We start from the raw sequence: 22,049 nt of genomic DNA on the forward strand, positions 1-22,049 counted from the left end.
CTGTGTTTGAGCCATGGCTCTCTGATGGTTGGTCTCATCTTCTTGTGAACCACGACTTCCTGCAGGTCCTCCAGTGATGGATGCTGACCAACCTCCTCCTCGAACGGCAGCATGTACTCATCCACCGGACCTGAACACACCACATATTAAAGATGGGCGGAACCAACATCCACTCCTGAGACGTCAGGTAAACCCTCGCTGTGCTGTTAAGGTGTGGTTCGAGTGTGTGTGTGTGTTACCGTCTGCAGCCTTGCAGCGGGACACCAGCTCCCACAGCACCAGGCCCATGGCGTACATGTCGATCCGGAGGAAGGCGTCTCTTTGGAAGTTGATGGCTCCTTCTAAGACCTCGGGGGCCATGTAGCGCCTGGTGCCCACCTGCACACACAGACACACACACACACGAGTGAGCGTGAGCGACGCGGCGACGCTCGTCTCCTCGGCCGCCTGCGGTCAGACCAGCTTACCTGTCCATGCGTCTCTCCCGGCGGTTTCCCTGGCTCAAAGCAAACGGCGAGGCCGAAGTCTCCGATCACCGCCGTGAGGTCCGAGCGCAGCATGATGTTCTTACTCTTCAAATCCCTGAGAGAGTGAGACACGATCAAACGTGGCCGCCGTTACCTGTCTGACCCCGCCCACAGTCCTGCTCCTCATCGATCTACTGTGTTATTCAACTACAGCTCCCATGATGCTTTTAGCTGCTGCCTACAGCACTCTGATTTCTGTGGTGTCAACATGTACTACTATATGCATGTAGTAGTACATGTAGTAGCTTTCATCAGGCCTTGCAGGTTGTGATTCAGCCCCAGCACACACTGAGCTCTACACTTCCTGCTAACCTGCTGCTGCATGCTGATACTGTGAGTCTCTGTATGTGTTCACTGTGGAGCTGAAAGCAGCAGAGCAGCGTGTGAGCAGCGTGTGAGCAGCGTGTGAGCAGCGTGTGAGCAGCATTCGAGCAGCGTGTTAGCAGCGGTGAACAGCGTGTTAGCAGCATGTGAGCAGCGTGTTAGCAGCATTCGAGCAGCGTGTTAGCAGCATTCGAGCAGCGTGTTAGCAGCATTCGAGCAGCGTGTTAGCAGCATTCGAGCAGCGTGTAGCAGCATTCGAGCAGCGTGTTAGCAGTGTGTGAACAGCGTGTTAGCAGGGTGTTAGCAGCATTCGAGCAGCGTGTTAGTAGCGTGTGAACAGCGCGTGAGCAGCGTGTTAGCAGCATTCGAGCAGCATGTTAGCAGCGTGTTAGCAGCATTCGAGCAGCGTGTGAGCAGCGTGTTAGCAGCATTCGAGCAGCGTGTTAGCAGTGTGTGAACAGCGTGTAGCAGCGTGTGAGCAGCGTGTTAGCAGCATTCGAGCAGCGTGTTAGTAGCGTGTGAACAGCGTGTGAGCAGCGTGTTAGCAGCATGTGAGCAGCGTGTTAGCAGTGTGTGAACAGCGTGTTAGCAGCATGTGAGCAGCGTGTTAGCAGCATTCGAGCAGCGTGTTAGCAGCATTTGAGCAGCGTGTTAGCAGCATTCGAGCAGCGTGTTAGCAGTGTGTGAACAGCGTGTTAGCAGCGTGTTAGCAGCATTCGAGCAGCGTGTGAGCAGCGTGTTAGCAGCATTCGAGCAGCGTGTTAGCAGTGTGTGAACAGCGTGTTAGCAGCGTGTGAGCAGCGTGTTAGCAGCATTCGAGCAGCGTGTTAGTAGCGTGTGAACAGCGTGTGAGCAGCGTGTGAGCAGCGTGTTAGCAGCATTCGAGCAGCGTGTTTAGCAGCATTTGAGCAGCGTGTGAGCAGCATTCGAGCAGCGTGTGAGCAGTGTGTGAACAGCGTGTTAGCAGCGTGTGAGCAGCGTGTTAGCAGCGTGTTAGCAGTATTCGAGCAGTGTGTTAGCAGCGTGTGAGCAGCTGCTGCACGTGAGCACGTGAACATAAGCGATCTCTGAGATCCTGAAGTAAAACGAGCAGCGTGACTGTGACATCCTCTAACGCTGACTCACAGCTCCACCGTGTGGCAGCAGCTCGTCACTGCAGACTAGGGTTTCCTGTCTGATCTGTAGGTGTGGGGGTTTGTGGGCAGACCTGTGGGCGATGGCCGGTTTGGGACCCTCTCCCTTCAGTTGGGGGACGTCTTCGTGGAGGTACGCCAGGCCGCGCGCCGTCGTCTCGGCTATGTGGCACAGCTCGGACCAGCTGATCATGTTTCCCTTCAGGAAGCCCGACAGCGAGCCCTGCAGAGACAAACATCAGGAGATCGACCCCACACCCCCGGGAGTTTCTGACCCCCCCTCGGCCCCCCTTCCTCACCCTCTCGTGGAACTCTGTGATGAGCCACAGCTCGGCCTCGGGGTGGCTCCCTCGTTTCTCTGCGGCGATGAACCTCAGGATGTTCTCATGCCTCATGCCCGGCGTCATGAACACGTCCCTCTCGGTCTCCCAGGAGTCCTTATTCTGCAAGGAGGAGGAGGTGAGGAAGGGTTGGGAGTCAGGACGGCTGCCCTGATGCTCGGAGCAAACACCGGTACCTGCATGGGGAAGATCTTCACGGCCATGTGTTCGTTCATCATCTGAGCCTTCCAGACACAGCCGAAGCGCCCCCTGGCTTTCACCTCCAGCAGCTGCAGAGGCTTCAGCCCCAGCAGGGGGGAGGCAGGAGGTGGACCAGGATCCTGGAGGAGAGGAAAGGAGAGTGGGGGAGGGCATCAATGTGACACATTTATAGACAGCAACATGACAGAAGCCCCTCCCATGTCAGAATTAATGTGACCCCTGAATCCTCCCTTATTTATGCTGCAGTAGGTGTAGGCTGCTGGGGGATTCCCATGATGCACTGGGTGTTTCTACCTCACTCACTATGTGTTAACAGACCTCTCTGCACTGAATCATATCTGTTATTAACCTCTGTCTCTCTTCCACAGCATGTCTTTATCCTGTCTTCCTTCTCTCACCCTAACCAGCAGCAGATGGCCCCGCCCCTCCCTGAGCCTGGTTCTGCTGTAGGTTTCTTCCTGTTAAAAGGGAGTTTTTCCTTCCTACTGTCACCAAAGTGCTTGATCATAGGGGGTCATGTGATTGTTGGGTTTTTCTCTGTATCTATTATTGTGCGATCTACTGTACAATATAAAGCGCCTCGAGGCGACTGCTGTTGTGATTTGGTGCTGTATGAATAAAAACTGAACCACAGGTGAGAGTGCTGTCAATACACGGGCCACCTGTTCAGGTGAATCCCGCCTCTCGCCCTATCAGACCGATTGGCTGTTTTACAGTTCAATATGAGGAACCACGATGTGGTGACAAACCCTCGTTTGAGATGTTTCCTGCTGCAGTGCCTGCAGACCACCAGCAGATGGAGCCGTCTCAGCATTGCAGAGTCAAACTGACGTCATCAGCTCCGGTCTGCAGGTCAAAGTAACCGAGTACTTCTACTCGTTTCATCAAAAGGTAAGCGTGAGTGTTTGAGGCTCACCTCGGCAATGTCCACGTGTCCATACGGAGGTTTGCGGTGTTGGTACATCCAGACGGTGGTGAGCAGAGCGACAGACAGCATGGTGACGGGCAGCAGGCAGTAAATCATCACGTTTAACACACCAACGCTGGGGGGTGGGGCCTTGATCACTGACACACACAGAAAGACTGCATTTACATTTAAAAGGACTTTATCGGCGCTGGGTTACCATGGTAACTTTGGAAACGCCCCTGACAGTCTGGTGCGAGGAAACCTGCCGACGGGTTTCAGTATATCAAGACTGTACATAAAAGATGGAGGAGGCACCCATGACACCACCTGTTGAAGTCACGACCTCATGAAGCACAAACAATGATACGAGGAGAAGACACGTGTGACACGTGCTAAAGGACCAATCAGATGGCACTCACGTGGCACAGTGATGTCCGGCAGGTGGGTGAAGCGCTCGTTGCAGAAGTTTCCTTCACAGCAGCAGAAGAAGACCTGCGGGCTCTCCTCGGTGGCCACACACTGCTGCCTGAGAGAGAGACAGGAAATGACTTCACACACAGTAACACTCTGACTAGGGCTGCTCAATTAATCGAATTTTAATCTCGATTACGATCTGGGCTTTCAACGATCATTAAAAATGACTGAGCCGATTATTAGCCCCTCCCTCGTGCTTTACTCTCGCGCTGCTCCGTGTGGCAAATCGAGCGCACCTCTCTGCATTTCGAACACGTGTCACAACAATAAGAGGACTCGAGGGAAGCTCGGAAAGCTAAGCAGAAGTTATTTGGAGAGGAGAGTGACTGTTGTTGGTTGAAAAGAGGTAAAAACCTTCAGTGGTGTGGAAACATTATGGGTTCAGTCAGACGTGGATCAAGTAGACACAGTGTGTAAACTTTGCTACGGTGTCGTAGCTGCACCACAGAGCAACACTGCAAAGTTCACTAAACATAGATGTTTACATTTCTTATATTGCAAACATTTGCACTGTTATCAGTATTTGCACACTGTTTTATATTATTTTTTGACAGTCTCCTGCATGGGGTGGGAGATGTTGTCCAACAGGGATGACAGCTTAGCCACCGTTCTCCTGTCACTGTCCACCTCCACTGGGTCCAGAGGGCAGAACAGAGCTGGCCCTGATCAGCCTGTTCAGTCTCTTCCTGTCCCCGGCAGAGATGCTGCCGCCCCAGCAGACCACAGAGTAAAGGAAGGCTGAGGCCACCGCAGAGTCACAGAAGGTCTTCAGGAGTGGGCCCTCCACTCCAAAAGACCTGAGTCCCTGCAGCAGGTACAGCCTGCTCTGCCCTCTCCTGTAGAGGGCGTCTGAGTTATGAGTCCAGTTTGTTGTTCAGATGAACACCAAGCTACCTGTAGCTGATTCATTACTATTACTGAAGGTTACTCTCCACACCAACACCAGCTAGATGTTTAAATCTTAATATAAATGAGTAACAGTAGGTGGACATTAGGTAAGGCGCGTATATATAACCGTAGTAAAGGGACCTCTGTGTCGGGCTCGTAGCTGAAAACTAGCTTTACTAGCAGAGACAGAGAGAGGCGTTGAAAGGCTCCAACGGAGCTGATTGTTTCGGAGGAAAACAGGAACAACTGCTCGGTGACAGCTCGTACTTTTTTCTCCCCCCTCGCTCACAGACACATCACGGGTACAGCAGTCCATCCTCCCTGCAGCACGGACTACACTGCCCATCAGGCTTTAGGGCGATGCCTGCAACACTCTGCCTGTTGCCTTCATATTAAATCATTTTAAAAAATATTTCTTCACGTCATTATGCGGCTGCAAGTAGAGGTGACATCAGAGCCTCTTAATGCGTGTTTGGTTTGGGAATCACCAAAAACAGAGAGAGCACAGCCTGACGTATGAAACAGGAAAAGACCGCCGTGTAATCCATTTATTTCAACAAAGTAACTGTATTCTGATTACCACCTGTTTAAACGGTAACTGTAATGGAATATATTACTCATATTTTGTATTTTGCATGTATTCCATTACTCCCAACACTGCCAGGGATAAAGTGGCGTTCCACCCTCGTGACCGCGTGGTCTGCAGCACACAGTACACCCAGGTATGAGGACGCAGCCCCCCAGCATGTTGCCCTGTTTTAATCCCACAGAGGATCTTCAGGGTCAATGATCACGTCCCTGTGAACAGCTGCTCTGAAGGGAAACAGGAACGCAGCAGGACAGGACAGACTGACTGTCATAGATTTGTTTACATGCATTTACAGGACTTCAGTCATCGTGGGGTCTACCTGACAACATAAAACACATTCAGGTGACTGTGGCTGTGATTTGGATCGAAGCAGATCCTGGATCAGCTCAGTGCAAGAAGGTAAACGTGACAGCATGGATCACACTGTGGTCGGTGTGTGATGATTGGCTGGAGGAGCTCATTTATGTTGTTTGAAGGCAAGGTGTGTGTGTGTGTGTGTGTGTGTGCGTGTGTGTGCGTGAATGCGTGCGTGTGTGTGCGTGCGTGTGTGCGTGTGTGTGCGTGAATGCGTGCGTGTGTGTGTGTGTGCGTGCGCGTGTGTGTGTGTGTGCGTGAATGCGTGTGTGTGTGTGCGTGCGCGTGAGTGCGCGTGTGTGTGCGTGCGTGTGTGTGTGTGTGTGCGTGCGCGTGTGTGTGTGCGTGCGCGTGTGTGTGTGTGCGTGCGCGTACCGGTCGTAGCAGTTGAAGTCGTCCAGCCAGCATCCCTTCTTCACCAGCTCGATGGAGCCCGAGTTGTTCCTCCAGGAGGCGTAGCAGTGCGAGCGTTTGTCCTGCTCGTCCTCGCAGCGCTCCACGCCGCTCTGGTTCGTCTTCTCAGTCTCGTAGTTCACATTGTAGTACACACACTCCCTGGTGTCGGCAGTCCCACGGCTCAGCCCTGCAGCACACGCACACACAGAGGAAATGCTTTCATGGTGTGTCACAATGCGTCCTCCACACTCGTCTAATTAAAGCACAGAGAAGAAGAGTGGAGCACCAATAACGAGCTGGACCGCCTGCTGCCGGCGACAGCGAGCTCAGACCAGGGGCGGATCCTTTTTTTCCAAACACACATGCAGCTGGTTACATGTAGTTAGAATGATTGAAATGCAGTACGTACAGGGTGGGAATGGTTGGTGATATTAAAGTCCTGTTTGTGGCACATTAGTATATGTGAGGGGGCAAACTCCTCAAGATGGGCGGTGACCATGGTGGCCATTTAGAAGTCAGCCATCTTGGATACAACTTTTGTTTTTCCAATAGGAAGAGGGCCATTAGACACATCACACTTATTGGTAATGTCACAAGAACAACAACGGTGTGCTTGGTTTCAACGTAACTTTATTCTTTCATGAGTTATTTACGTTTCTGACCACTTATAAAATGTGTTCAATGTGCTGCCCATTGTGTTGGATTGTCAATGCAACCCTCTTCTCCCACTCTGCACACACTGATAGCAACACCGCAGGAGAAATGCCAGCACAGGCATCCAGGTGCTGCACATCTCGTATCTTCACACCACAGACGACTGCAGTACATGCAACGCTGCAGCTCTCCCGCTGCCAGCCGTACACATCACCACCACCAAACACACCCCGCCACATACCTCCATCGCCCTGCTTCACCCCCATCCGCGAGCAGGCGAGCCCCGACCATCGGCACCCCACGCCCCGGCCCAGCGACAGGGAAGGGTCCACTCTGGCGGTCGCCCGCGCCTCCAGCGGAAGCCCGGAGCTGGCCTGGTGGCCGCCCATGTGCAAACAGCGAAGGCTGCAGGAGAGCAGAGGGAAGCTTCACCTCACACCGTCTGCACACACATCACGGCAGCGCTCCGTCGTTATCACAGGGCTCGATCAGAGAGGAAGCCCAGAGCACACCATCAACACGTGTTCTTAGCTGTGATTGGAGGATAAATCAAACACTTCCTGCACTCACAGCATGAAGCCACAAACCGCAGCGGCCGTCCCGCTGAGCGCTGCAACCATCTCCTCTGCTCCTCTTTCCTAAACCTTCAATCAATTTCTTTTATTTTTTGTTTGTTTGCTTTTCTTTTTCCTCTCTCGCTCTCTTTCTGTCTCTGTGCCCTGTCCCCTAGTCATGTCTGTCCCATCTGTAACAACTGAAAATAAAATAAATACATAATTATAATAAAGGTCAATCAAATGGACCAATATGGCGAGACCATGATGATCCACTCGGCATCTTTCTTGGCCTTCAGACAACAATTCTGACGGCTAAAGATCCAAACGGGACAACAAAACAAAACTGTAGCTGCATCTTCAGAGGAGTCTCCGTGGTAACCCTGCTGATGCTGCATGATGTCACAGCTTTAATCTCAGTGTGCCCTAAACACACTGTAAATAAAAGATGGTCGTAGCCACCGTGACCCCACCCACTCTGAATCCTTCACAGCGTTTCAGCCGTTGTTTCACAGCCCGAGGTGACCAAGCAGGTGGAGTACACACACACACACACACACACACACACACACACACACACACACACACCTGCTGATCAGTAACATCCAATCAAAATCCTAGAATTTCTGAAGCTCCACCTTCTCGGGCACTCTGTTGCTACAGTGACCTCACAGCAGCCCTATTATTGGTCGCATGATGTCATTAAAAGTGCAGGTGCAGCTCAGCCGCTCACGCTGACGCAGCTCTGACTGTTTGTGAGTTTTAATGTTAGCGTGAGGAGCAGCAGGCGGAGCTTCACGTGTTCATGTCATACATCCTACAGTCTGCTCACAAAGAGAGGAGCTGCAGGGAGGAAAGAGGCGTGGTTACTGTGGTGATCGGGAATAAAGCTGCCGCACTGCATTATGGGACAGAAAGCAGCACCTCTGAGGATACTGCAATAGCAGGGAGTGCACACAGGACTTTAGCAGTAATGTTTGCAGGAAAGTACTACGACTGAACCATCATCAGTATTCTGCAGGTCGACCTCGGTTACCATGGAGACCTGTGTGCTGATGTCACTGTGTGTCATCTGACATTTACTCAGACGGCTTCTTCAGTTAAACTGGAGCAGCGAGTTCACACAAACACACCTTTGAAACGACCACTGAGCTGCCTTCAGTCGCTCTCCATGTACTGAAGCTAAATCACATCTAATAAAATCAAGCTGACATTTGAACTTTGACCTGAACACAAACATCAGGGTTTCCCACTGTTAGTCAAACCCAGGACTTTGAGTTCTGTCAGAGGCCGCCTCAGCTTTCAGCACGAGACCCTGTGTGCCAGAGGTGGAGCAGGCGTCCTATTACAAGCTTGATTTCATCATAATATCACAAAGAACACAAAACATGAACATTTCCTTTGTACAAACCGGCCCTGGAGCATCCCAGCAGCTTTCAGACACGTACAGCAGGAGTGTGAGCGGCACCATCAGGATCTGTGCTGGATACACTCGGGGATCGACTCCTAATGTCTGCTCAGTCGTTTACACACACACACACACACACACACAACGCTCTGATGTCAGGTGACAGCAGGTTTATGGTCACAGAGCAGAGCGGTGATAACGCCGCCCACCCTCGCTGCGTTCTCATGACCTCGGTGACAGCGGCACAGATGTTGCGGCGAGCACGCCGATGCTCACGTCACGAAGCGGGATCGGCGACAGCTGCAGCATTGTTCTGTGTGAGCGCGGCACGGACTCGAACCCTTGGCCTTCCAGCTGCACCGTCGTGCACATTAACATTTGTGTGCTGCATACGTGTGAAAGTGCGTGACCTCTGACCTCCGGCGTCTCCAGATGACACGCATGCAGACGTGAGCCAACTGCGAATGGCTCGACTGTGAGCGCGCCGCTTTCTAATGCAAAGTGAGCTCATAGCAGCTATTAGAGCCTTTGTAAACTCCAGACACCAGGGGTCAGAGGTCACGCTCTCATATGCAAACCAGCACATATATGCACCAGCACACACACACACACACACGGGCATCTGGCAGACCAATTATGTGCGTGCATATGTTAGTGTGATGATAGGGCAGCATATAAGATGCAAAGTCATGGGAACTAATCACACACACACACACACACACACACACACTGGGGTAACTGGTTCCCACAGACGGCCCAGGCCTCGGCTGGGTAAGAACCTTGTATTTAGGCGTCCTGCCCTTCAGTACAGTTTCAGACCTAAATGACCCAAACAAGGTGAGGACACACCTCCTCCTGACCACTGACTGCCTTTACTGATGTCTTGTAGCAGGGCCGGGTGCTACGAGGCTTTCTCTGACCTCTGCTAATGTAGCTGTGTTTCCTGCATCTATCGTTCAGACTCCAGGACAATGAGCGTATGTGCACGGCGTTCCCACGAGAGCGAGCGGACAGATGGACGCTGGTCTGACGAGCGATCGACACAGAACAAACTGCGAGCACATAAAGATCAGACAGAAGCAGAGGATGGAGCTACAGCTGGAGTGAAGCTGACTCGTTCACCACGTCCTCAAACACACACGAAGCTTCTGTGGAGCTTTTTACATCATGTTTATGTGGTTTTCAAAACGATCCCTGATGCTGGATCAAGTACTTTGAATTAAACTGAATTCAAATTTAGTCGATACACCAGGAAATCCAACTAAAGCTGCGAGAGGACGAACTACTGAAGAAGTAATCAGAGCCTCAAGTCAACTCGTACAACAGACAAGGAGCACAAATTCTACTGTGAGGGACCTGCTCACAAACAAACTGAAACCACCCGGTATCGTTCCTGGTATCGTTCCCGGTATCGTTCCCTCCAGCAGCTGTCTCCAACTTGGTGCCAGTTTTTTGGAAAAGCACTCCAAACGCTAACAGAGGTGTGTACACGGGTGACGATGGCCTAAATCTTGAACTCAGACGCTCAGGTTCTCGTCCTGTTTTTCAGCCTTCAGTTCCTTTTGGCTCGAAGTGGCTGAGAAATGTTGTGCGTTTCAGTATAAACTGATGACAACACTGACCACATGCTTTCAGTGTCACCGAGAGAATCACACAAACACCACCTCTGCAGTGCTGCATACTTTCTGCTTACCGCAACAGTTTAGTTCCATTTATGCAGTGACAACAACATCGCAACATCACCCTGACAACAATCGGCGTAGTAGCAGTAGCAGGTGCGAGTAGAAAGACGCGTGTTCATCACACCTGTGGGAGTAAGTGCAGGTGATACCGGGCGGGTCGTCAGAGCTGGTGCCAGCTCGACCCTACAGCAATAAAGGAGGCAGCTCTTTGTGACTGCGTGCATGTCAACGCGGACTTTAAAAGCAGCCACTGGCGGTCTGGGTCCATCATAGAGAGCCGATGGAGCCGCCAGACTCGGGGTGGGCGATGTATCTAATATACTTAATGTATCGTCAGGTTTTCCATGTACGATGGTCAAAATGGCTTTATTGTAACCATCAAGGTTACCATGGAGTTTTTTTCTCCCACGCTCTGCAAATGCATCATTTATCGCCCCTCCCACCTGCCAGCACCACGAATTCATGTCAGCAGCTGAAAACTCAAAAACTGTTTTAAGCTGCACATGTGAGCGTCTCCACCAAAGCACATGACATGAACAGCGTGACGGTTCCACGCCAGTCACTGGTCTGTTTCTGTAACACGAGCTCATCACAGTTCGACTACTTTCACATGTTATAACCTCTTCACAGTGCTGTCACTGGTGTAAAACCTGTGTGCAGCTGATGCTTAAAGAAAACACTGAAATTCATTCAGACGCTTTTGTATTCAGAGTAGAAAAAACACTGAATGGTTGATTTGAATAAGAGCAACTTTAGACTGTGTATGGTTGAAAATAACATTCGTTTTTGGAGCTTATTTAAACATATGGTATATATATGTCACGGCCTTTTATGTTCACCAAAAAAGTCCCAGAAAAGGCCGTGGGTGGCAACGGGAGGTTTGTTTTAGAACGCACTTCTGACTCCATTGTTTAAAAATCATATGTCGTTTATTTCGTGGAAAATTATAAACAAAAATCAACCAAAGAACTTCTTACAACTTAAAATTAAATGAAAGTTAAGTTAATTTGCTTTAACAACTTCAAAAGTGTTCAAAAAAATCATTTTCTAACCCTCCCGTCCTCCCATCAGACATCTCAGGTCCAGGACAGCGAAACCATGGAAGGCTGTGACCTCACACACCAGCACGCCATCAGAGCCTGAACCTTGGGGGAGGGGGAGGGGGGTGTAAGGTTAAACTCATCTCGCACTGAGGTGATGCAGGAGGAGGAGCCAGTCTGCACAGGTTTAGGAGAACGAACACCTGATCCATCCCAGCGACAGCCGTCCCTCAGCTCGGGCTTCTTCCTGTTCAGAGGGAGTTCTTCCTTCCCACTGAGCAGCGAGCTGCTGATAGGCTCGTCTGACTGTTGGGGTTTCCCACCCCTATCGCAGGGTCTTTACGCTAAAGCAGCTGGAGGCTGTGATTTGGTGCTGCTGTATAAATAAAGTTGAGTTGAGTTGATTCTGAAAAAGAGAAGACAGTAAACGCAACGTGAGGCGTTTTTAAGGTTTCCATGCAGAGGTGAAACTCCGCCCCTTTGCAGATGTTAGTATGACTCAGCTGTCACCAGCCTAAAGCTCCGCCTCTGAGACCTGATAGGCTATCCATCACCAAGATCAACGTAAAACTGGACATGTCTGTGCTGTTTTTAATGATGCCATGTGACCAATGAGGTCACTGTACTAACAGAGCATCCAGGAAGGCGGAGCTCTTCAGGGAGGATTTTGATGATGTTGCTCATCAGCAGGTACGTGAGTGTCAGCTGATCGTGTCTGTGGGTTAACGATGGTGCTGATTAACGAGCCGCTAACACAGCGCTGAGTCAGCGCTCTCACACGCTGAGATGGCTGCTTGGATCATGTGACTCTGTGCTCTGATTGCAGCGTCCATGTTTCACCGCTCTGATAGACGACCTGCTTTCTCAGATCAAGGATTTCTGTGTGCTGGGAGGCCGAGCCATGGATGCTCAGTATGTTGGCGCCGTTGTTGTCATGTGACCATTTACCTGCATGTTATAAACCTCTGGGTTTCTTACCTGAGGGCCTGCAGGAAGCAGCAGCAACGGTGCTTTTTATTGTAAACACAGTGAATCAGATGATCCTACCCGGAGCACTCTGCAACAGCGGGAAGGAAGAACTCCCTCTGAACAGGAAGAAACCTCCAGCAACACCAGGCTGAGGGAGGGGCGGGGCCATCTGAGGGGAGGAATACGGGACAAAGACGCGCCGTGGAAGAGAGCCATGGATGAATAATGACTGATGACTCGATGCAGAGAGGTGTATGTCACATGGTGACTGATGAAGAATCACTCAGTGCATCATGGGAATCTCCTATATCTATTGCTTATCGTCATAGTAACGCGTCTGCACGTGCCATGACGTAATTAATACGAACGCTACAACAAAGGTGGACGTCGAGGCGACGCTGTACCTGCTGCTCAGCCTGTGACTGTTCGTCACACGCGCGGACCACGGCGTTGTTGGAAACATGTCCCTCGTTGACCGGTTTTAAAAAATGGCGGTTCAGATTTTTGTATACAAGACGCTCTGATCGAGCACAGCTACTGACCAGCCAATCACTGACATGCAGTGTGACGTCACATTTTAGTACCTGCTTGGATTACTTGCAACCCTGGGTGACCAGGAACCAAGAATGTACCTGGTACCAGGAACCCAATGGAAAACCATGGAAACCGTGATGAACCGCCCCGAGTCGATCCCAGTAGGAACAGAAAAAGGGGGTCCTCACTTTTCCACAGCTCCGCTCCGAATCAGGTGTGTGTCTCTGTGCAGCCTCAGCAGCTCGAGGCTTCCTGCATGTCTGTGGAAGTGTTAGCCTGTGGGCTCATCTGGACTGGACTCGGACCTGAGCCCAGCATGGATGTGAACACAGTTCTCTGCATTTCCTCAGAGCAGTTTATGCTTTACCTCATAAAAGCAACGGCGCCATGTGTGAGCAGCTCAGCCACACCTCAGAGTAGCGCTGGGCGATATGCCGTAAAATCCATATCACGGTATAATTTGAAGCATGTGCGGTAAAGAGATAAGATAAGATAAGATAAGATAACCTTTATTAGTCCCACACGTGGGAAATTTGTTTTGTCACAGCAGGAAGTGGACAGTGCAAAAGTTATGAGGCAAAAATTAGAATACAATAAGAATAAATACAGTACACAACTGTACAGAATAGAATAAAATAAAATACTATGTACAGTAGAATAAAATGAAATAAATATACAATAAGATAAAAATAGAATACAAATACAAATACTATATACAACTGAGTAAAAATACAACGATGACAGAAAGGATTATTGCACTTAGTATTATTGCATATGTATGGATGTGTGTGCTTGATCAGTTAAAGTCTTTATTATGGAGTCTGACAGCAGTGGGGAGGAAAGACCTGCGAAATCTCTCCGTCCCACACCGTGGGTGCCGCGATGTATCGCGATATATTCTTTTCTTCTGTATAACGTATTTTACACACTATAAGGTGCGCTGAAAATCCTTAAATTTTCTCATAAATCGTCCGTGCGCCTTAAGTATGAATTCTGGGCTAACAGGACAGAACAGTGGCTAGCAGGGGCTAACAGGAACTAACAGGGGGTAACAGAGGCTAAGAGGAGCTAACAAGACAGAACAGTGGCTAGCAGGAACTAACAGGGGCTAATAGGACAGAACAGGGGCTAAGAGGAGGTAACACCAGCACAAGCCCAGACAGAAACTATGGGGGTGTCTAAATTCAGGGGCTACATCCTCCTGAGGCCGCATTTGTAGGCCGATTATGTAATCTGTCTGTAGCTGTCTGTTGCTGAAGGAGCAGATCTCAGTTAAATATATTTAATGGTTATATTATATTATTTTTACCTGGCAGTGTTAAACTCCGCCTGCTTGTTGAACTTTCAGGTTTTCCTCCATCAGCTCCACCATACTGACCAATCAGCTCTCTGGGCTTTGACAGCGGTCAAAGGTCACATTTGCTGTAGGAATGGGCTGTCCCGGCTTAGAACAGACAAGTAACTAACAGACAGCACAGCTGGACAGATGTGCACAGAGGCACGTGACTCACAGCACTGCTGGAACCAGGTCAGAGGTCAGAGGTCAGCACACACACACACAGACAGAGGTGGGTCTGAGGAGGTGTCACGCGCCTCTGCTCCATTACTACGGGTCCACGTTGCTGACGGAGCGGCTTCATTCATCCGCGACGTGTCGTAGTAACGAGCGCGTGCACGACAGCAAAGCGCGCGCCAAATATCAAACATGGAAAAATGAATGATCTATTATTGATCCGCCACCGTGCACAAGCACACAATACAGGGCCGCCTGCATGCGCGCGTGCGCAGCGGCCAAGCCCCCCGAAATGCAGCCAAACACACCTGACCGTGAACGCACCACACCGGCAGACCGGGACTCTGCCACCAGAAACAAAGCAGAGGATACACGCGCACGCGCGCGCACACACACACACACACACACACACACACAGAGTCCGGCTCTGATCTGAAACAGTCCGTGAATAAAAACCCAGAGACCGAGGACACCGGGGACGAACTCCTGGGCGGTCCTCGGTCCAGCCTGAATCCTGCTCGCGCTCCTCGCCATGTGCTGCCGAGTCTTTCTCTCTCTCTCAGTCACACGCGCGCACACAGCTGTGCTTACCTGCACACAGAGTTCCCAGCACGAGCGCGCAGGTGAGCCAGGACAGCCACATGTTCTCCGGGTCCTCCAGGTTTAAAGGCAGAGTGTGTGTGTGTAATCCAGCGGGTCCTCGGAGGTCTCCTCGCGGTTCTTGAGCCGTGCAGGGCGGACAGCGGCGGCCCGGCCCGGTGGGTGTGGGGGTAGGGGGGGTCAGTCTCGGTCCCGGACCAGCAGCAGCGCGTGCACAGCCCGCAGCCCCGCTCTCCTCTGCCTCTCTCTCTCCGTCCTCTCCGCTCTGGTCGGGCTGATGGGGACGGGCTGCAGGAGGCTGGTGAAGCTGCTGCAACCCCTACCCGCAGATCATACTTCCGCTTTCAAAATAAAAGCGTTTTCATATCTTAGTGAGGACGTCTAATTAACACAATGCTTTCCGAGCTGCTTACCCTAACCCTGAGTCTGACCGTAACTGTGACACTAAAACCACATTTTTAGTCTCGAAAATGTCTGTGGGGACGGGCTGTTGGTCCCCACGAGTATAGTAGCACGCCAATTTTCTGTCCTCACAAAGATATGTAAACGCACACACCCTCTTTCTCGTGCAGAGAGAGCTCCTGCAGGTCGGTGCTGGCAGGCGTGTTCTTACTCTCACCAGTTTAGCTGCAGCTGCAGCGATGATGGCCTCCGGCCTGCCACAGAGGAAGCTGAGCCCGGAGGCCTCTGAGTCAGGACAGCGTGAACATTAACAACTACACGTGTGACACTGTTAAATCTCACAGAGCTGTCTGCGTCGTGAGACTCAGATCTGAGGAGTGTCCTGCTCCGACCCCTGCTGTGACGTCACCTTCCTGGGTCTTCACTGACGATCACGCGACGAACGTACAGCAGGTTTGAGAGACTTTTATTTTGGTGGTCCTAACCGGACGTGGAGTCTTTGTCGCTGCGGAGTTGACAGGTTTGATGCAGCCAGGCTGAACTGAGGCCAAAATGGCTCCTAGAGAGAGAGAGAGAGAGAGAGAGAGAGCCCGGATGTGTGAGCACAAAGGAGGCTCGGCCTCCGTAAACACAGAGTCCACGCTGACAGTGGGGACCCCACAGAGGCATGATGGGTAACAGCCTGCTGTGAGTGTGTGCCTGCAAACAACAAAGGAGGCTCCACAGTTCTGTCCACCTCTGTGCTGCCTCTGCAGCCGCCTGCTCCACCTGCTCCACTCTGGACAGGACTGAAACAGCAGGGCGGCGACTCTGTGAGCGCCGTGGTAAGCTCAGACTTCCTGTCATGTGACCTCTGCCCTGGGTCACGGAGCCGTCTCCCAGCACAGACCTCTCAGAGGACCTCGTCTCTGTGATGTCACTGTCTCAGAGCTCGTGGTCGTGAGTGAGCGTAGACGAGCCGCTAAACGGGGAACCCCCACCCCGAGACCGTACTGCGGCCTGTTACTCATCACAGCCGCAGACCAGCGTGAGCTGGAGGTCATCACTCAACTACAACCTCTTAGCTGCACCTTCGGGTTCAGCTGTGACATCAGGACTCGTACCTGATGCTCTCAGAGCAGCTCGACAAACGCCGTCTGCTCCACAGTGACCTCACGTCTCCCTGAGTGGGTAAAGATCCGGCCCAGCGCTCCACGGCCGGGACGCCCCTGAGCTCCACGCACACACCTGCTTGTAGAAGCTCCTGCTGCTGCAGCGAGCTCACCTGTGGGCAGAAGGAGAAACGAGAAGAAGGAGAGAGAACGCTGCAAGCGTGCCACGGTCATCTGATGTTACAGCACATCATCATCAACACACGCCACGAGGGGGCCGCACGCAAAAATGAATGCCTAACCCTTCCCCTAAACCTAACCATAACCTAATTGTAACCCTGACACTAAAACCACATTTTGAGGCCCTTTTGGTTTTAGTGTCAGGGTTACAAGGATAGCTAGACAGGAACACACACACACACACACACACACACACACACACACACACACACACACACACACACACACACACACACACACACACACACACACACAGAAACAAACAGGACTTTCAGTCCCAGTGTTGATCCCTCATGTCACACAGAGACATTCACACTTTCACAATAAAAGCTGAGGCGATCTCTGTCTGCAGAGACACAAATAGAAAAATTAAAGTTTTCATCATTTTCCACATTTCATGAAGCCAAAGTGCTGAAAGCCCAGATCCTCCTGACACCTGCTGCTTCAGCTCCCAGTGATTTAAGGACTCGTGTGTGAGGCATCAGCAGGAAGTTTAAACCGGCGAGCTGTTTCTGTGGCGTTTGTGAGACAGAAACCTCAGCTGTCAGAGTCAGCTCACACGCTAACACGTGCAGGCTCTGTGAACGCTGACGTGCTCACATGTAAACCAGGCTCAGAGCTGATCAAAGCTCGTTACGGACGAGCGTGTTAAAGCCACAGACCCTCAGCTGGTTTCTCCCTGTGCTGGGAGCCGGTCAGAGGTCGAGTGGTCACTACATCACGCACCGCAGTGCATTTAAAGAGCAGTACTTTCACTGCAGGAGGAGCTGTGTGGCTGCTCCTGCATGCAAAACTGCAAAAATACAAATCTCAATGGAGTTCCTAAAGTTTACTGTTTACTGTCACGGACTGAAAGGACTCAGCGATCCTGCAAAGACTGAAGGGTGCCCATGCCTGAAACACCAACAACAAACGAGGACCTCAGGTGTGTGGAGGGACGAACTCAGGTAGAGTCCCGTTTTCTGCACAAAAACCAAACCACACACATACACAGAGGAGAGTTTGCTGTAACTGCAGCAGGTTTCTGGCCCCTTTGTGACACATCTGCTTTAAACTGGATGAATCAGAGGTTAGTCCCAGGTGAGTGAAAGCAGGAGCACACCTGGCTGTGGAAGCCCTGTGACGTCACCATGAAACCAGGGTCTCTCTCTCCCTCCTCATTCATACTATAGCTCGATTGCCCCGCCAGCTGCTTATATAACAGCTTTATGTAAAAGTGTATAGGACAGCAGCTGGCCTTGTGACAGAGACAGAGCGAGGAGGAGGAGTCTCCTCCGTTTCCATCAAACTGTCAGAAATACTTCGTATAAACTTGTGAAACAAAGCAAACTGAAATTAGAGACATGCATGACTGCGCCTCCTTTTTTTTATTTTTCTCTCTTTTGCCTGTCCCGTTTGGCTCTTTTGCATCAGAATTATTGTCTAAAGGCAAAGAAAGATGCCCAACGGATTTACTTTACCAAATTGACCATCCCAGCCTTGCCGTAATGGTCCATTTGATTCACCTTTTATTGTTTATTTTATTTTCACTTGCTGAATACGGGACAGACTTGACTGGGAGAAAGAAAGAGGGAAAGAGAAACAGCTGAGAAGAGGGACGGGGGAGAAGGGCAAAAAACAAAAACCAACAGAATGAGCAGAAAAAAAAAATGCATATATCGATCACCTGGATCACCTGTTGAGAAAGAAAAAAGAAAACAAGCAGAAGAGAACAAGAGTAATAGAATAAACAGCATCACAATGATATATGGGAATATGACAGTAAATACTAAATATTAAACATTATTGTGCAGCACATAAGATCAACAGAAACACAGTGTGCTTTGAGGTAGGAGCCAAAAAGGGTGTAGTTTGTGGGTGTGATCACCCGTGTGTACACCTGTGAGCATCGACGCGCTTGTTTTTAAAAGGTTCCTTCATGTAATGATCTGCTAGAGGGTGTGGGGGGGCCACAGCCCCGTCCTCCAGGGCATGAAGCAGGTATGGAGGAGATCAAACTCCAGACATCCAGAGGCCCCCAGAAAAAAAGGAGGCGCAGTCAGCATGTTTCTAATCTTAGTTTGCTTTGTTCACAAGTTTACAGAAGTATTTCTGACAGTTTGATGGAAACGGAGGAGACTCCTCCTCCTCGCTCTGTCTCTGTCACAAGGCCAGCTGCTGTCTATACACTTTTACATAAAGCTGTTAATAAGCAGCTGGCGGGGCAATCGAGCATAGTATGAAGGAGGAGGAGAGAGAGAGACCCTGGTTTCATGTGGACGTCACAGGGCTTCCACAGCCAGGTGTGCTCCTGCTTTCACTCACCTGGGACTAACCTCTGATTCATCCAGTTTAAAGCAGATGTGTCACAAAGGGGCCAGAAACCTGCTGCAGTTACAGCAACTCTCCTCTGTGTATGTGTGTGGTTTGGTTTTTGTGCAGAAACGGGACTCTACCTGAGTTCGTCCCTCCACACACCTGAGGTCCTCGTTTGTTGTTGGTGTTTCAGGCATGGGCACCCTTCAGTCTTGGCAGGATCGCGAGTCCCTTCAGTCCGTGACAGTAAACAGTAAACTTAGGAACTCCAGTGAGATTTGTATTTGCAGTTTTGCATGCAGGAGCAGCCACACAGCTCCTCCTGCAGTGGAAGTACTGCTCTTTAAATGCACTGCGGTGCGTGATGTAGTGACCACTCGACCTCTGACCGGCTCCCAGCACAGGGAGAAACCAGCTGAGGGTCTGTGGCTTTAACACGCTCGTCCGTAACGAGCTTTGATCAGCTCTGAGCCTGGTTTACATGTGAGCACGTCAGCGTTCACAGAGCCTGCACGTGTTAGCGTGTGAGCTGACTCTGACAGCTGAGGTTTCTGTCTCACAAACGCCCACAAACAGCTCGCCGGTTTAAACTTCCTGTGAGCCTCACACACGAGTCCTTAAATCACTGGGAGCTGAAGCAGCAGGTGTCAGGAGGATCTGGCTTTCAGCACTTGGCTTCATGAAATGTGGAAAATGATGAAAACTTTAATTTTTCTATTGTGTCTCTGCAGACAGACGCCTCAGCTTTTATTGTGAAGTGTGAACGTCTCTGTTGACATGAGGGATCAACACTGGGACTGAAAGTCCTGTTTGTTTCTGTGTGTGTGTGTGTGTGTGTGTGTTGTTGTTGGTGTGTGTGTGTGTGTGTGTGTGTGTGTGTGTGTGTGTGTGTGTGTGTGTGTGTTCCTGTCTAGCTATCCTTGTAACCCTGACACTAAAACCAAAAGGGCCTCAAAATGTGGTTTTAGTGTCAGGGTTACAATTAGGTTATGGTTAGGTTTAGGGGAAGGGTTAGGCATTCATTTTTGCGTGCGGCCCCCTCGGGTGGGTGTGTTGATGATGATGTGCTGTAACATCAGATGACCGTGGCACGCTTGCAGCGTTCTCTCTCCTTCTTCTCGTTTCTCCTTCTGCCCACAGGTGAGCTCGCTGCAGCAGCAGGAGCTTCTACAAGCAGGTGTGTCGTGGGAGCCAGGGGCGTCCCGGCCGTGGAGGCGGGCCGGATCTTTACCCACTCAGGGAGACGTGAGGTCACTGTGGAGCAGACGGCGTTTGTCGGGCTGCTCTGAGAGCATCGGGTACGAGTCCTGATGTCACAGCTGAACCCGAAGGTGCAGCTAAGAGGTTGTAGTTGAGTGATGACCTCCAGCTCACGCTGGTCTGCGGCTGTGATGAGTAACAGGCCGCAGTACGGTCTCGGGGGGGGGTCCCCGTTTAGCGGCTCGTCTACGCTCACTCACGACCACGAGCTCTGAGACAGTGACATCACAGAGACGAGGTCCTCTGAGAGGTCTGGTGCTGGGAGACGGCTCCGTGACCCAGGGCAGAGGTCACATGACAGGAAGTCTGAGCTCACCACGGCGCTCCAGAGTCGCCGCCCTGCTGTTTCAGTCCTGTCCAGAGTGGAGCAGGTGGAGCAGGCGGCTGCAGAGGCAGCACAGAGGTGGAGAGAACGGTGGAGCCTCCTTTGTTGTTTGCAGGCACACACTCACAGCAGGCTGTTACCCATCATGCCTCTGTGGGGTCCCCACTGTCAGCGTGGACTCTGTGTTTACGGAGGCCAAGCCTCCTTTGTGCTCACACATCCGGGCTCTCTCTCTCTCTCTCTCTCTAGGAGCCATTTTGGCCTCAGTTCAGCCTGGCTGCATCAAACCTGTCAACTCCGCAGCGACAAAGACTCCACGTCCGGTTAGGACCACCAAAATAAAAGTCTCTCAAACCTGCTGTACGTTCGTCGCGTGATCGTCAGTGAAGACCCAGGAAGGTGACGTCACAGCAGGGGTCGGAGCAGGACACCTCCTCAGATCTGAGTCTCACGACGCAGACAGCTCTGTGAGATTTAACAGTGTCACACGTGTAGTTGTTAATGTTCACGCTGTCCTGACTCAGAGGCCTCCGGGCTCAGCTTCCTCTGTGGGAGGCCGGAGGCCATCATCGCTGCAGCTGCAGCTAAACTGGTGAGAGTAAGAACACGCCTGCAGCACCGACCTGCAGGAGCTCTCTCTGCACGAGAAAGAGGGTGTGTGCGTTTACATATCTTTGTGAGGACAGAAAATTGGCGTGCTACTATACTCGTGGGGACCAACAGCCCGTCCCCACAGACATTTTCGAGACTAAAAATGTGGTTTTAGTGTCACAGTTACGGTCAGACTCAGGGTTAGGGTAAGCAGCTCGGAAAGCATTGTGTTAATTAGACGTCCTCACTAAGATATGAAAACGCTTTTATTTTGAAAGCGGAAGTATGATCTGCGGGTAGGGGTTGCAGCAGCTTCACCAGCCTCCTGCAGCCCGTCCCCATCAGCCCGACCAGAGCGGAGAGGACGGAGAGAGAGAGGCAGAGGAGAGCGGGGCTGCGGGCTGTGCACGCGCTGCTGCTGGTCCGGGACCGAGACTGACCCCCCCTACCCCACGCCCACCGGGCCGGGCCGCCGCTGTCCGCCCTGCACGGCTCAAGAACCGCGAGGAGACCTCCGAGGACCCGCTGGATTACACACACACACTCTGCCTTTAAACCTGGAGGACCCGGAGAACATGTGGCTGTCCTGGCTCACCTGCGCGCTCGTGCTGGGAACTCTGTGTGCAGGTAAGCACAGCTGTGTGCGCGCGTGTGACTGAGAGAGAGAGAAAGACTCGGCAGCACATGGCGAGGAGCGCGAGCAGGATTCAGGCTGGACCGAGGACCGCCCAGGAGTTCGTCCCCGGTGTCCTCTTCT

General features: G+C 51.4%; 1 protein-coding gene across 1 annotated transcript; it reads right to left on the bottom strand.

Annotated features, from left to right (window-relative positions):
• Positions 1-119: 119 nt before the first annotated feature.
• Positions 120-16,888, bottom strand: LOC120716354 (activin receptor type-2B-like). The gene is made up of 9 exons (XM_040003880.1): positions 15,080-16,888; positions 6,114-6,321; positions 3,853-3,959; positions 3,443-3,591; positions 2,502-2,645; positions 2,284-2,427; positions 2,059-2,207; positions 468-582; positions 120-378 (listed from the first exon to the last, which is right to left on the bottom strand). The coding sequence occupies exons 1-9, from the start codon at positions 15,129-15,131 to the stop codon at positions 184-186; spliced, it is 1,263 nt and encodes a 420-aa protein (XP_039859814.1). The 5' UTR covers positions 15,132-16,888; the 3' UTR covers positions 120-183.
• Positions 16,889-22,049: the final 5,161 nt, after the last annotated feature.

Source organism: Simochromis diagramma, unplaced genomic scaffold, assembly GCF_900408965.1.
Source record: "Simochromis diagramma unplaced genomic scaffold, fSimDia1.1 OVJJ01000367.1, whole genome shotgun sequence".
Taxonomy (NCBI): domain Eukaryota; kingdom Metazoa; phylum Chordata; class Actinopteri; order Cichliformes; family Cichlidae; genus Simochromis; species Simochromis diagramma.

Bases quoted from the DNA above. Each gene is read 5' to 3' on its own strand.
- LOC120716354 (XM_040003880.1), bottom strand. From the start codon at position 15,131: ATGTGGCTGTCCTGGCTCACCTGCGCGCTCGTGCTGGGAACTCTGTGT. The intron at 3,960-6,113 runs GTACGCGCACGC...TCTCTCTCTCAG, and splicing joins GACTTCAACTGCTACGACCG to GCAGCAGTGTGTGGCCACCG. The intron at 2,208-2,283 runs GTGAGGAAGGGG...TTGTCTCTGCAG, and splicing joins TCACAGAGTTCCACGAGAGG to GGCTCGCTGTCGGGCTTCCT.